Source organism: Lacerta agilis, chromosome 7 (genome assembly GCF_009819535.1).
Source record: "Lacerta agilis isolate rLacAgi1 chromosome 7, rLacAgi1.pri, whole genome shotgun sequence".
Lineage (NCBI taxonomy): Eukaryota > Metazoa > Chordata > Lepidosauria > Squamata > Lacertidae > Lacerta > Lacerta agilis.
Genome location: NC_046318.1, coordinates 76,538,506 through 76,552,262, shown reverse-complemented (window position 1 = coordinate 76,552,262; position 13,757 = coordinate 76,538,506). Strand labels below are relative to the sequence as shown.

The 13,757-nt window shown below is 42.2% G+C and overlaps 1 protein-coding gene across 3 annotated transcripts in view; it reads right to left on the bottom strand.

The window, feature by feature from the left end:
• PHF20L1 (PHD finger protein 20 like 1) overlaps positions 1-13,757 on the bottom strand; it is a 62,849-nt gene that overhangs the window by 22,399 nt on the left and 26,693 nt on the right. For all 3 annotated transcript variants that reach the window (XM_033155882.1, XM_033155880.1, XM_033155881.1), the window contains 4 exons: positions 11,419-11,626; positions 10,974-11,099; positions 7,704-7,786; positions 919-1,171 (listed from right to left, as the gene is read on the bottom strand). In XM_033155882.1, the coding sequence (XP_033011773.1) occupies positions 919-1,171; positions 7,704-7,786; positions 10,974-11,099; positions 11,419-11,626 (670 nt within the window). The remainder of the gene's footprint in view (positions 1-918; positions 1,172-7,703; positions 7,787-10,973; positions 11,100-11,418; positions 11,627-13,757) is intronic.

The window sequence follows — 13,757 nt, the reverse complement described above, 5'->3', positions numbered from 1 at the left end:
CTGAAGAGGGGGGGGGGCAGAAGAAAGCAAGAATTATCCTCCTCCATTTCCCCTACCAAAGGGATTTGGACATTTCTACAACTGCAAACATTTCGCTGATCAGTTTTCTTGCAGTTTTGTACATTCCTGTCCCCCCATCTAAACCAGCCTCCTTTGGACCCTCATCGCAGGGACTGAAACCTATTCCCCCCCCCTCTCTTCTACTGCACTAAAATTAAGAGCAAATGTCACACAGAGAGCAAGAGGCAGTAGGTCCAGCAGGCAAATCATGCCAGTAGAATTTCTCGAGGATGAGGGTGGTGGTGGAGGAACAAAAAAACACAAAAACAAAACACCAACAAAACACAAGAATGGGTCATCTTCTTTTTGAAGAATCGGGGGCCTCCAAAGCAGATCAGCTGTAGCCTTTGCTGCTCCGTGTAACATGACGAGTTGCGCTCTTGCCATGAATTTCCACCATCGTACAAGTGCCATACTGTGTGTGTTTAGATACTTCAGTCTTGGAAACAAATGGGTTTACAACCCCCCCCCCCCCAAAACCCAGGCAACCCAAAATTTCCAGGCAACCATATAGGAAAACTTTTGGAAATGGCAAAAAGAGTCGGTCTGGGTTTTCTTTCCTTCCTCCTTTCGGATGACCGATGTGCAAGGAGTTTCCAGTACTGGCTACTAAGGATTTTTGTTTTTTGGGGTGGGGAGGTGAAAACTTCAGTGGTGAACTTAATTGCATGTACTATCCCATGTCACACTTGCATTCCACTCTCCCAGCCCCCCCCCCCCAAACCCAGTCGGTTATAAACAAGTCACATTCAAAAGAAAGGGAAAAAGGAAAGAAAAAGAACCACCCCAATGATGATTATTTCCCAATATGACTGTAATATAAGTAATTATGGTATGTTTTAAAATGTCTGTGCTCACTAGTTTTATTTATCACAGAAGAAGGAAGCTGGGAGACCAGGGTCAAATCCTCCACTTGTATTAACTCTGGGGAAATTGGTGATTTAAGGGACTTTATACACCCTGCAGAATCTCCAGATTCTTGTTTGCATTTCTTGCTGCGAGCCTTTCCTGAAGACAAAGTTGAGGGCAACAGTGCAGATTTCTGAATGTTGGCAGAACTGCTAATATCAGCTTCATTTTTTTTCTGACTTTGAGGCTTAGGTGATATCTCCTGAATAAATAATAAGAAATTGATACTTTTATTGCAGTTTCTTCATTGCAGCTCTTGTATTCTATTTCGATTTATTTTTTCAAAAGCAACTTCAGTACTTAACAACAGCAAATTTTCAGAACATCCCCCCTCCCAAAAAACAAACAAACAAACAAATAATAATAATAATAATAAACAAATTTAAGAAATAAGCAAGCTGGAACTTTAAAAAGGGACTCAGCCAAAGACCACCATCCCAATCCAGTGAACTGGTCCAGGGTGCAACTTCCTTTCCTCGATTCCTCCCTCATTTCAACAGAGAAAGACTGATCCCCACATACAGTCCAATGCATGTGTGGATGGGCTCACTCTCCACAGAAATGGGGGAGAGGGGAATCTACACCTGCAGCTTACTACACATGGATCTCTGGATCAGGATGTGAGGCCTTAAACATGTCTTCATTTCTCATAAACTGAATGCATTAGCTCTTCAATCATACTAATACCATTCGACAAAACCAAATTTTTGCCACGTTTCTGCAGACACCGTTACCAGAGCAACTTTACCACTAATTCTTCAAAACACTAACCCTCCCCCCCTGCACCCCAGAAAGCAAATATTCTGCTTTAATTGTTGTCAGCCCCAACAGCTTACAATTAGGTGTGTGGTTGCAGTGCCCCTGATTCTCTGCAAATTCAGTTCAATTTTAAAACAAGACATGAAGAGTCCGGCAGTGTCCCTTTATTATTATTATTATTAATTTAAAAAAACAACAATGATTAATTTCCACCCCCGAAGTAATTTGAATGTCACCACATGTATTTGCATTAGGATATCACCCACTTTCTCCAACAAAAAACAACAACATAACGAAAGCGTTGCAGGCTAATTAATTTGGGGGGGGGGGGAATCAAAGCATACTGCGTCTTTGAACATGTGATTGTCCGAATCGTATTTTTGTCCAATAAACGTAAAGGATAATTGTGTCAAGACAGACCTATCTATGTTTAACAAATACTAGCATTTTAGGTTTGTAGCTACTTTCCCACATGGAGTTAAAAATGATTTCCCATCTGGTGGGCAAGACCTTTCATCAAACCATAGAAGAAATTCAGATTATGTGTCACCGCTTTCGGTAAAAGCAAACAAACACAGCTGAACACCACGCAAGAAGAGCCGCCACACTCCTAATATGCAAGGGCGTTCTCCAATTTTCAAACCTTTGTCTACGCAAGTAATGTAATTTGGGTATTGACTGCTTTCTCTTCCGGTGGTTCCGGACATTCAGAGTAAGAGAGGAGGAGTGGACAACTTCTAAACTGAGCCATTTTTGCTATAGTCTTCTCAAATCACGCAGCCCACCTGTCCGGGCCACCATGGAAATTGGATAACCGGCCAGATAAATATGCAAACCAGCCACCCAAGTGGGTACAGGCATTTGTCACAAGTACAGCAAGATTAATGTTGCATTTGGCATTATGGCTGAAAGACAGGATAGGGTGGGTCTGCAAACGAGTATAAAGTCCTTAAGTTGTCCACCACTCATGCTCTAGACACTAAAAAGGCACATTGGAAGTACCACATAAGGGCCTGGTGGTGTGAAACGTCCCGTCCAGCTACCAATGAACCAGCAATTCATGCACATTGAGAGTATAATTTATTCATGTCCAACAAGGATTTGAAGGATAGCAGAACATATCTAGGCTGATTGAGAAACTTATTTACCAAAAATTAATTAGAGCCGTAACTTGTAAATAAATGATTTTATTGTTTATCTTCACATGTGTGAAAGACATCACTACAGCAACCATTACTTTCAAAGTTACAAAATTATTTAAAACAAGGTTTTAAAACTTGTTCTAATAAGGTGCTTAACCTCTTAACAAGGACAAAATTAAACATTAGAAAAAACCTTAAACGAATGTTACTCGTTCATCTAAGCAGTTGTTGCTCAAAAGGAAAGAAAACATGGCCCAACCCTAATACAGTTAAATAGACTACTGTACCTGCTTCGTGTAACCTGAGGGTTTAGGGTTAAAACAGTTGTAAACCAGAAAGTGGGGTGTGTTGGGGGGTGGGGAACAGCAGCCTAATAAGACTGCTGGCCTGAATTTTTCCTCTGTGTTACACTTGGGGGAAAACAGAGCCATAATTTAACCATAAATGTTATCGCTGTAGACAGCTTAGCCACTGCAAAGTCATTCTGGCCAGAGGTGGATTGATGCTGGCTCCCCTCAAAAGACAATTTGGGAACCAGACTCATGAAATAATGCTCTCCCTCCTCCATTCCTTTCCCTGAATTAACCATAGTTTAGAGTCATACATGCAGTGATGCAGACCGTAACTAACATGTACTGGGGTCTCCTATAACCACGGCTTGAAAACCCACTTAAAACCATGGTCACTTGGGTTCAAAAGGAACCGTGGGTTGCATTTATTTAGATGCAACTTTAAACCATGGCTAATACTAGGTGGGAAGAATTGCTCTGAGGTGCTCATATGTCTGGCTTCCAATTTGCATGCCATTTTTTATTTTATTTTTTGCTGGGAGCCAGTGTTACATCTGCCCAAGACCTCAAAGGTTTCACTCCTCAGTCAACATTTGTTTCAACCGAGCTAGTGACTAACTTTAAAAAGGTGTGCAAATTCAGAATTTTCCCTACCGAAAAAAAAGAGTGGGGGAAGCAAAAAGCTCAAGTTTGGTTTCCCGTGAGAACATTTGCTAATATTACTAAACAATTTATAAAAGAGTCCACATAACCAAAGTGTTTGCAAAGACACATTTCATAGGCTGTTAATTTGAAACGCTGACAACAACCTGTAGATACGTATTTGTAAACTTCCGACAGAAACAAAAACCAGCCATGTTTAGTTTAAAATACACAATGTACAGTGGTACCTCTGGTTAAGTACTTAAGTCGTTCCGGAGGTCCGTTCTTAACCTGAAACTGTTCTCAACCTGAAGCACCACTTTAGCTAATGGGGCCTCCCGCTGCCGCTGCGCCGCCAGAGAACAATTTCTGTTCTTATCCTAAAGCAAAGTTCTTAACCTGAAGCGTTATTTCTGGGTTAGCGGAGTTTGTAACCTGAAGCGTATGTAACCCGAGGTACCACTGTATTCTATATTTTGTTGCTACAGAACAAACTCTGCAAAACTGAGATAGATTCAATGGTGGCTCTGCTTGGTAAGTTAAGGTTAGTGCTGCACTGTTTGTGGAAGAGTCATCAGGTTGTCAATCATTCCATAACTTATTTTAATTTTTTTTGGGGGGGTGCATGTCTACACTGTAGAAGGAAACTGGCTGCAATGCCCCAAACCATTTCCTAGGGGGCAGGTTCACTGGGATGCCACAAAAAAGATTGCTTTTCCATTATGTGTTGCCAGGCACATTTGGTGAGAAATAGTCTGTCTAACTGTCCTCCACCTCCCTGTTTCTTGCATACTGTGGTCTTGGCATATGTGGGTTTCTCTGCAGAATCAAATCCAAGCTTTGTAAGGGCATGGAGCATTTGGTGTGGCGTGGTTAAGCAGTGAGCAGGAGAAAAGGGCTTAAGGGGCAAGGTTTTCACATTCTGAGTGCCTTCCAGCACCTCTGCTTTTATGACGCCTACAACTACTTCTGATCAACCAGTTTGGGGGCTGCAGCCTTTATCCTTAAATACGCGAGAAGAAAAAAGGTAAGGGTGGAACTACATGTTACAAAAAACACAACGCTGCCACTGGAAAAATACTAACTCCCGGGCTGAGTCTCACCCCACACCCGCCAACACAAACACACATACCTTCCATAACATATATTCCCACTTACTGCATGCCCTGATGTCACTTGCAATGTGCTTTCTCCCCTGCTCTTGCAGGGAAAGTGCACGACATCAGGACAAGGGCTACAATGGCATAGCCTTCAAATGGTGGGTCATGAGTCATGCTCTAAGTGCCACCACCATATTACTTTTTGCTTGTACAACTTTGTTGTTGTTGTTTTGAAGTGGAAAGGGGGGTGGGGTGGATGGGGGGGAAATAGGAAAAGCAGAGGGATAGGGAGACAGAAAGTGAAAGAGGAAGAAGAGCAGGAACAGTAAAATAAATTATAACTGTGTCCATCTTGCAGACTGGAGCTAGACGAGAGTTCTGGGTGCAAACAGTCTGAGGGCCACTAGGCTAGATGTTATGGAGGCGGAAAGAGTGACTCAACAGAAGCCTGCCATTTTTAGTGGCAGGCGTGTGTTCTTTGAAACATGCAGAACTGCCCTAAGAAGCTGCAACGCATAGCAACACATTCTCAGCTCTTAAGGAAAAAATACATTATAGCAATGCATTGACACCGCAGTGACTCAAAACGGGCTGTTAAGACCTAGTCATGACTCACAATTGAACCCTAGTTTAGGGATCAGGAGAAGTTGTGGGATCTCTCTCTCTCTCTCACACACACACACACACAAACATACAAAGTGAGTTAAGGAGAGTATCCATTTTCATCTGGTTTGGGAGTCACACAGCTCCAAAGCCAGTTACAGAAGGGCAGGGGGAAATTGACTCCCAGTTCCACAGCCCAATTCCTAAACCCAGGCTCAATGGTGAAATCTGCACTGGGCCATAAGTGAAAGCTGCACATGCACTACCACAACCAGCACAGGTTTAATGAGGGGAAAAAGGGGGGAGGAAATGTAGTTGCCTGTATAGGTTCCTTCCTCCGACCCAATTATTTAACGCAATATGGAGGTATGTTTCAAAAAAGGGTTGGGGTTTTCTTAGGGGGGGGGAGTGGTAGATGAAAAGCACTCTTCTTAAAAGGGGGGTCTTTTAAAAAAAAGAAAAAAGAAACGAACTACCCACTAGACAACAAAAATCCACATTAAAAACTATATTAAGGCTCTGATCTGAATAAATTAAAAGGGTGTATAGATTTAGGGCTCTCTTTAGCTACCTTTCGGGCAGAATTAACTAACACAGAAACACTTCCTTGATTCATCCTTGCCTGAAATGTGCTGAATGTGGTAGTTTATGGGAAGGTGAACAGGAATCCAGTGAACAACCCACATGCACCTGTGACGGCATCCTGTGGGTGTCTCCACCCATTCACAAGGGAAGCTGCCAGCAACTGGGGTGGGTGGGTGGGTTGTAGCCTATGTGGCCAAAGTGAGCAGAACGTCGATTTTTGTCCGCCTTCACTTCCTGTTTGATGCAAAGCTTCAAAACAGAACAGGAAGTCACAGGCTCCATCATGCAATGGGTCTGTAAGTGACTCTAGTATGGCTTTTAGTTTATGGGTTCTGGCCAAGCAAAGGCGTACATATATAAACCCTGGGTGGAATCACTGACCAGAGCTCTACTTGTGTGGTGTGTGTGTGTTGCAGGTAAAGTGACTTTAGAGGATCGCCCTCCTATTCCAGAATGAGCGGGCAGGCCAAGTGAGCTACATTGGCTCTGTTGACTGGGAAGTTCCCAGTTCAAAGAGCTGCAAGCTGGAAAGAGCTTGGTTTCAAGCTAGAGACTGGAATTCTCCCTGACAATATGCCTACTCATGAGTTAGGAGGCTGGGTTGCAATCACATATGGCGTGGCAGGCTACCTGCTTATGGACAGTAATTCTTCTTCTGTTTCTGCATCCAAATTGCAGACCATGAGAATGTTCTGAAGAAATGGAATTAATAAACATGTAGGGGCTTGGAAGAACAGTTTGTCCTTCTCGGTGTGCACATGCCTATAAACTAACATATCTAGCACATTTTCAGATAGAAGCTCATTCCTGGAAGTCATTCCTATGTGTCAACTAATAGCATAAAAGCAACACCTACGACTGTGGTTACTTATCAAGACTTGTTAACAGTAGGCACAGCCATGCACAAAATGTGCGACCGGAGAAAACTCAACTGAGTGGAACAGGCTGGAGACAATGTGGCCATCCTCCACTTTAGATGTGGACTCAAACCAGACCCCTAAGATATTTTTAATGTCTTCTTTTTTCCTCGTATTTATTAAAAAATATACATCCTAGCAAAAAAAGGTATGGCTCATTGAACAGTTTCATAAAACACATACAAGTTTACAACACCAATTCTTACAATAGAAAGGAAACTTCTTACAAAAGAAGTTCTGGCAGATGTAAAAAAAAAAAAATCCAAAAAAACACCCCTGTGTCAAAAAGCACAAACTGAATTTGTGTCAAGGGTCTTCTAAGCCACTTGTGGGCACAATTCCAGCTATACTGAAACGGTACCCGGGGACAGACATCTCTGAGCTTTCGATTCTCAGGACGTTTGCTTATGAAAATAAAGGTAGCCAAGATCTGGGACATCAAGCTGTCTGATCCAAAAGTTCATACCACAGAAGTCAAGCCCAGACTTACAATTTGAACCTGCTTCCATGCTATGCATCCTTAGGATTGCAGACTTACTTTCATTAACTCCATTTATGCAGAGGTGTAAACATAATTCTTTAGTCCCCTATTGACTTTCTGTCTGGCAGAGCAACGTTAACATCACGGACCTGATATTTCCCATGGTACATTCCAGTAGGACCCTTGCAAAAGAATCAAACTCTACAATTTCATACCTGCTCCAAGACTGGAGCTGCTTGTTTGTTGCCTTCCTTTTTTTCAGCACCATCAGCGCTGACGGCTTTGGATGCCAACAACCCTGCAAAAGAAAAAGGAACACAGAGATAGGATTGTTTTGAATTCACTTCCGTCAACTTGACGACAAGTATACTCTTACGGGTGGATCTGAGTAGACTCCATCTTCATGCTTTATGGAAACACAAGGTTTAAACGACAAAGTCTGATGCTTTATTACTGACTGGTAGTTTTACGCTGTCCTGACATTGGCTTTGGTGCCCAAAGCCTTCTATATATTCAGGTAAATGCATGCAGGCTTTTAAGTGAGGAGGGAGCATTCACTCAAGTCCTGCCATCAACATCCCTGAACCTGCCAACTCTGCTTCCAAGCTTCGGAAGTTGAGAACCAAGATACAAAGGGAGATGCCAACTACATTCAGCTGAATAAGCTACAAAGAGGCCTGTGATTAGGAGCCTTGTTTTCCAGGACCCCTGCTGGACGTGAGAACATCTAAGAGTGTAAGAAGTGCCTGCTGAATCAGGCCAGTGGCACATCTAGTCCCAGGCCCTTGTTCTCATAGAGTACATCTTCAGTGCAAACCATGTGCACTGGGATACTGGGGTCAGGGCTTGCACACATGCCCTCGACCCAGTTCAAGCCTGCGTGCATTCTGACAAACGCACAAATAAGAGTTTAAGGATCTTACTAAAATCAGACTTAATATGTTCTCCAGCAGCAAGACCTGGGTTTGACTAAGGCTGCAGGAACCCTCCCAGGCTGGTTTCTTCCTTCCTTCCTTCCTTTTTTTAAAAAAATGGTGACTAATGGAGGAAAGTCTTCTCTACTGCAAGTGAAGATGTGCTTTCACTGCATTGCAGCTACAGTATGAGCAAGCACACATGAATTCCTGAAGCGCGCCTGCCAAAGCAAATTTGTATTTGCACGTTAGATGTCACTGGGCCCTTCTCACATCACTTGTTTTATAGCCCTTTGTACAGTGATGGAACAGGTAAGCAGCATCTAATTATAACTGTCGCAACAGTCAATCACAGGTAAAACTATTGTTTTTATTCAGTGGGACAGAGATACAGTGGAACCTTGGGTTTTCGAACTTAATCCATTCCAGAAGACCATTCGGCTTCCAAAACGTTTGAAAACCGAGGATTAATGGGCTGGCTGCAAAGTCAATGGCGAAAAAAGAAAAGAACTCCCCTGAAGCCATTCAACTTCCAAAAATCGTTCAAAAACAGAAGCATTCACTTCTGGTTTGTCGGCGTTTGGGTTCTGAATTGTTCAGCTTCTGAAGCATTCGACAACCGAGGTTCCACTGTAACTGTGATGAATAATGACGTATTTCTTTGTTGCTCATAAAATCTGTTAATCAGTGGTTTTCAGTTGAATTATCAGGTTTGTAATAATAGTTATTATTATTTACTATTTGTACCCTGCCCATCTGACTGGGTTGTCCCAGCCACTCTGGGTGGCTTCCAGCATATATAAAAACATAGTGGGAGTGTAGCTTTAATGCAGAATTGCAGTTTGATGCTGTCGTACTTATGCATGATACAAGTAAACCTTGACCTTGATTAAAAGTATAAGGTTAATAAAAGCAGAGAGAGAGCAGAGCACGTTTATATGCTGCCTTCCTAAATATATTTGGATGGCCATGAAGTCAGTTTCTTATTATAAATCAACGGGGGTTGTGTGGTTTTCATCTTGAATTAGACGACCCAGCAGGCAAGATAACATTTTGGCCTCTTTTTGATGGAGAAAAGCAAGCCAGAAGCCCAAAGCAATTAAACATGCTTTTCAGCTGAGCCTGCTTGTAAGTTTCCCTAGGTTTCTTCTAATCGACAGAAATTTCCAGTCGTGAGGAACAGCACTAATTGTTTATTTGAAATAATTTCTACCTTGTTTTTTTCTCCTTAAGGAGAACTGAGTGGTGTATATTGAAAACAGTAACCAAACACGAACAAATCCTTGGTTGGTCATTTGGTTCTGTATTTTACTATTCTGTATTTTAGTGTAAACAGCTGTGATGTTTTCCTTACGAGTTGGAGGCTTATAAATACCCTTATAAACAAACAGGAACCAAAGCAAACATCAAACTGCACAGCCATCAAAATATCTGGGTGGGTTCAAAAGCCTGATTAGAAAGAAAAGTTTTAGCTGCCCTCCTAAGTGCAAGCAGTGAAGGGGTGACACAGAGACAAGGACCCTCCAGAGGTGGGGAGGGGGGCTGCCACAGAAAAGGTCCTCTTGTATGTTGTCATCTTATGAATACCTGACAAGGTCAGCAAGAAGAGCCTCTGTGGAAGATCTCAATTCTCATGCAGGATCATATGTAGGAAGAGGACCCTGTAAGTAACCTGATCCTAAGCCATTTAAGGAATTATAGGTCAAAATCAGAATTTCGAATTGTGCTCACAAATGAATAGCCAGTCAGTGAAGTTGGGGTGACAAGAACCTTCCGATATCCGAAAGCCTGGCTGCAACATTCTGAACCAGCTCAAGTTTCTAAATGGTTTTCAAACACAGGAGCCCCACGGAGCATGTTACAATAATCCAGGTGAGAGGCAGCTTTAAGGCATAGGGTCAAGAAAGGGATGTAGGTGTCAAAACAACAACAACACCTATTCTTAATTATGCAGAAGTGCTCCTGGTCACAGCCAAGGCCTGAAAAGCCAGATCTAAGGCTGGGTCCAAGAAAGCCAGAGTATTTGGAGGGAGAGCAACCCCTTCTCACTGTCATTTCTTAAAATGTGGTCCCCAGAAATTTAACAGAGTGTAAGGATTAGACGAAGGAAACAGGGGCATGTCAGAAGTGACTAGGCACTCCAAGTAATGGAATCCCCTCCACGGTTCAACATACTTCTAACTACAGGATGTGGACGGCAAACATCACTTTCATATCCTGGCTGCTACTGAGGACAGAAAGCTGGACTTGATACACTTTTCGTCTGATCCAGCAAGTCTATCTATCTAAAGAACAGCTAATCAACATGCCAATATGACCAATGCCACAGTCATACAAAAGAACCCCACTCTCTCCTAAAACACACTTGAAGAGCACCTTACGTGAATGATCCAAAAGCACCAAACCAATGAACAATTCACTTTTCAAAGATTTAGAAAGCTCCCCGACAATTCAAAATAAGCACAGCACGTGAGCATGCACCCTATGCAGCACCCTGGAGCAGAAGTATGGATATTTGTAACAAACAAAGGCAAAAGCAGCCACAACGCCAAGTCTTAAAGGAGAGCTTACCAGTGATCTTGTTAAGCCGAGCCCTCTTTGCCTGAAATGAGTTGCCTAGGTTATTTTTCCTCTTGTGCGCCAATGCATTCTCTGCCTGTGCAAAGGCAATCTTTGGGACGTCCACTAGAGGGAATCCTGTGTTTATAAGAGATGAAATCACAGAATAAGGTCATATTTCAAAAAACCTTGCCTAAACACAAATACTTAAGAAATATAATGGGCAGCACAGTAAGACACCAGAAGATTTATTTACTGATTTCTGAAAGAATGTTCAAAAGTGGGTGACAGCTTTATCTGATTTTTTTTTAAACATGGAAGTTCTTCTGCTTGCAGTTGCTGTTTCATAAATCTAAGCCACCCGGGGAGGTAACAGACAGATTGCTAACACCCACCCACACAGTCTACCTTTTTTTTGCGGCAGGGTGGGGAAGGATGTATAAAAATTTAGTTGTACCAAGTGTCTCACTGGATGTAGGCTGCTCTTCCTTCTTCTGAACTTCCTGGACAATTGCTGAGGTTGACGTTTCTTCCTTCTTTGAAGGAACTTTAAACCACTTTCTCTCCTCTTTGTCTTTATTGCTGTTCGCGCTGGTCCGAGGTTTAACTCCTGCTTTGTTTTTGGCAGCGGCCACCGCCGCAGCTTTGACCAGAGCGATCCAGTCCTTTTGCGGCAAAGGAGAAAAGAGGGAGAGAACAAGGGGATGAACTAGGCCAAAATAAAATCCAACTGTGACTAAAAAGGTTTTGGGAGAAAGGGAACTTTTTTTTCATGTTAAATGCATTTTATAGATTTGTGCATTCAACCGAGTTTTCCATTTTCCATGCAAACCGAAAGGAAATAAGATACTTGTCGCATATTTTGTACAGGCTGCGACATAATATATAGCATGTACGCATGCATGCAAAAAAAAAAGAGAGAGAAGCAAATGGGGGGGGGGGGTTGTGGCAGCAGCTCTTAAAGCCGAAAACACCAGTTTAGCTTAGCAGTTTTTCTCCCCGGCACTCCAAGATGCTAATCATATTTCTTAAGTATCTATAAATTTGGCACTATACAAAACAAGACATAGAAAAGATGCTTTATACCAGGTCAGACTATGTGTCCAGCTAGCCTAGCTATGTCTACTTTGACTGGCAGCAGCTCTGCAGTGTCTCGGGGATCTTTCCCATCACCTGTGTTCAGAATGAACCTAGAACCTTCTGTATCAGTGATATGCATTTTCAAGAAACTATAAACTAGGGGGGGGGGAATCCTATTTCGGGGTAATTTGTGTTGGATAATATTCAGTTCACTTTGGAATTTTTTCTTACGTCCTAATTTAGCTTGTTAATTTTTCTCACATTTTGTAAACAGAGCTTTAAGTTCTGAAACTGCCAAACATGTGTAATGTTGTATTTGCGAATGGCATATGTTTATTGTTAGCAATGAATTTAGGAAGAAGAAAACGTTCTGTGGGAAAAATAAATTTAGAATTTAAATTCTTCTTTTTCCCCCACTGAAACATCCCTGTCCTGTAGGCAAAACAACATCCCTTACGATTCTATCGTCTCAACTATCTCCTCAATTTGCTAAGGCTAGTGCTCAAAAAGGGGAAAGATACTTTTATAATTTAGCTAGGTTTTCCCTTAAAGCAAGATTACTGTATCCCACTGCAACATCACGGCTTTATTTCTCCCCAAGCTTTTGAGCTGTTTTTTGAAGGAAAACATCTGGAGCAGTTAGTGATAAACTAGCATCTCCTCTGTTCCTTGACCTACTGTTTTGCAAGCACCACAGAGATCTGAGAATCTTTAAAGGTGGAATCAAGGGCTTGATGAATATCATAGCATGTGTAGCCTGCACACGGATGTATCCATAGCACATGTAATCTAAACACTCAAACACATCCCGCATGAAGAAATAAAAGTTTTATGGGTGGGGTTATTTCACACTGAGTTCAATCTCTGACAAACTGCCTGCATGTTATTTTTCCAACACCACATCAAGGGAGAGCTTCATTTTACAACTGCCACCTTCACAAGATCAGCTTTGCAAAGGAAGTTTCAGATGCAAAGTAAATCAGACAGCAGTCTCCTTTGCACATAATGTTAAGCCATATTTAGGTTAAATATCTGAACCTAGCTCCCTCCAGCAGACAAATCATGAATTTCTGGCAAAAAAACAACAACAACATGAAGTCATGGTTTCTTGTTGGCTCACAAACCATGGCTTGTTTTTAGATATGGTTTGGCACTACTTAACAGTGTTTCCCAAGCTATGAAGAAATAAGCTGTGGCTTGTATGCTTATCTGACAGAGCACCCAAGGTTTGCTGAACAAACCATGGGGAAAACAAACAGCCAGTGATTCCATGCCTTCCAGACACTTATTCCCCAAACTAAAGCTGTATCACATGAGAGCTATTTTACAGAATGGCAGCATATGTATTTTGGTGCCATCTGAGTGACACTGAAGGCAGAGAATACATTACCATTTATGTTTATGGTCCGAAAGTCTATTAATTAAATATCTCTGAATAAAAGCAGCCAGGCTGAATCAGACTTGACAGTCCACTTCTAATCGACTACCCCGTCTCCTATAGCTGCCTGTCAGAGGTCTCACAAGCAGGGCATGAAAGTGACAGCACGTTCCTGCTGCTGCCCTCCAGTAACTGATATTGAGTGGCAAACTACCTCTAAGCAGAGACCACAGCATTCAAATCTGCTTTTATTAGTGTTCTTTCATTTATTTTCAATTCAGTGTTTTGCTACACAGTCATCCTGAGACACAATTTTCCGAATGGGGAGCATGATACTG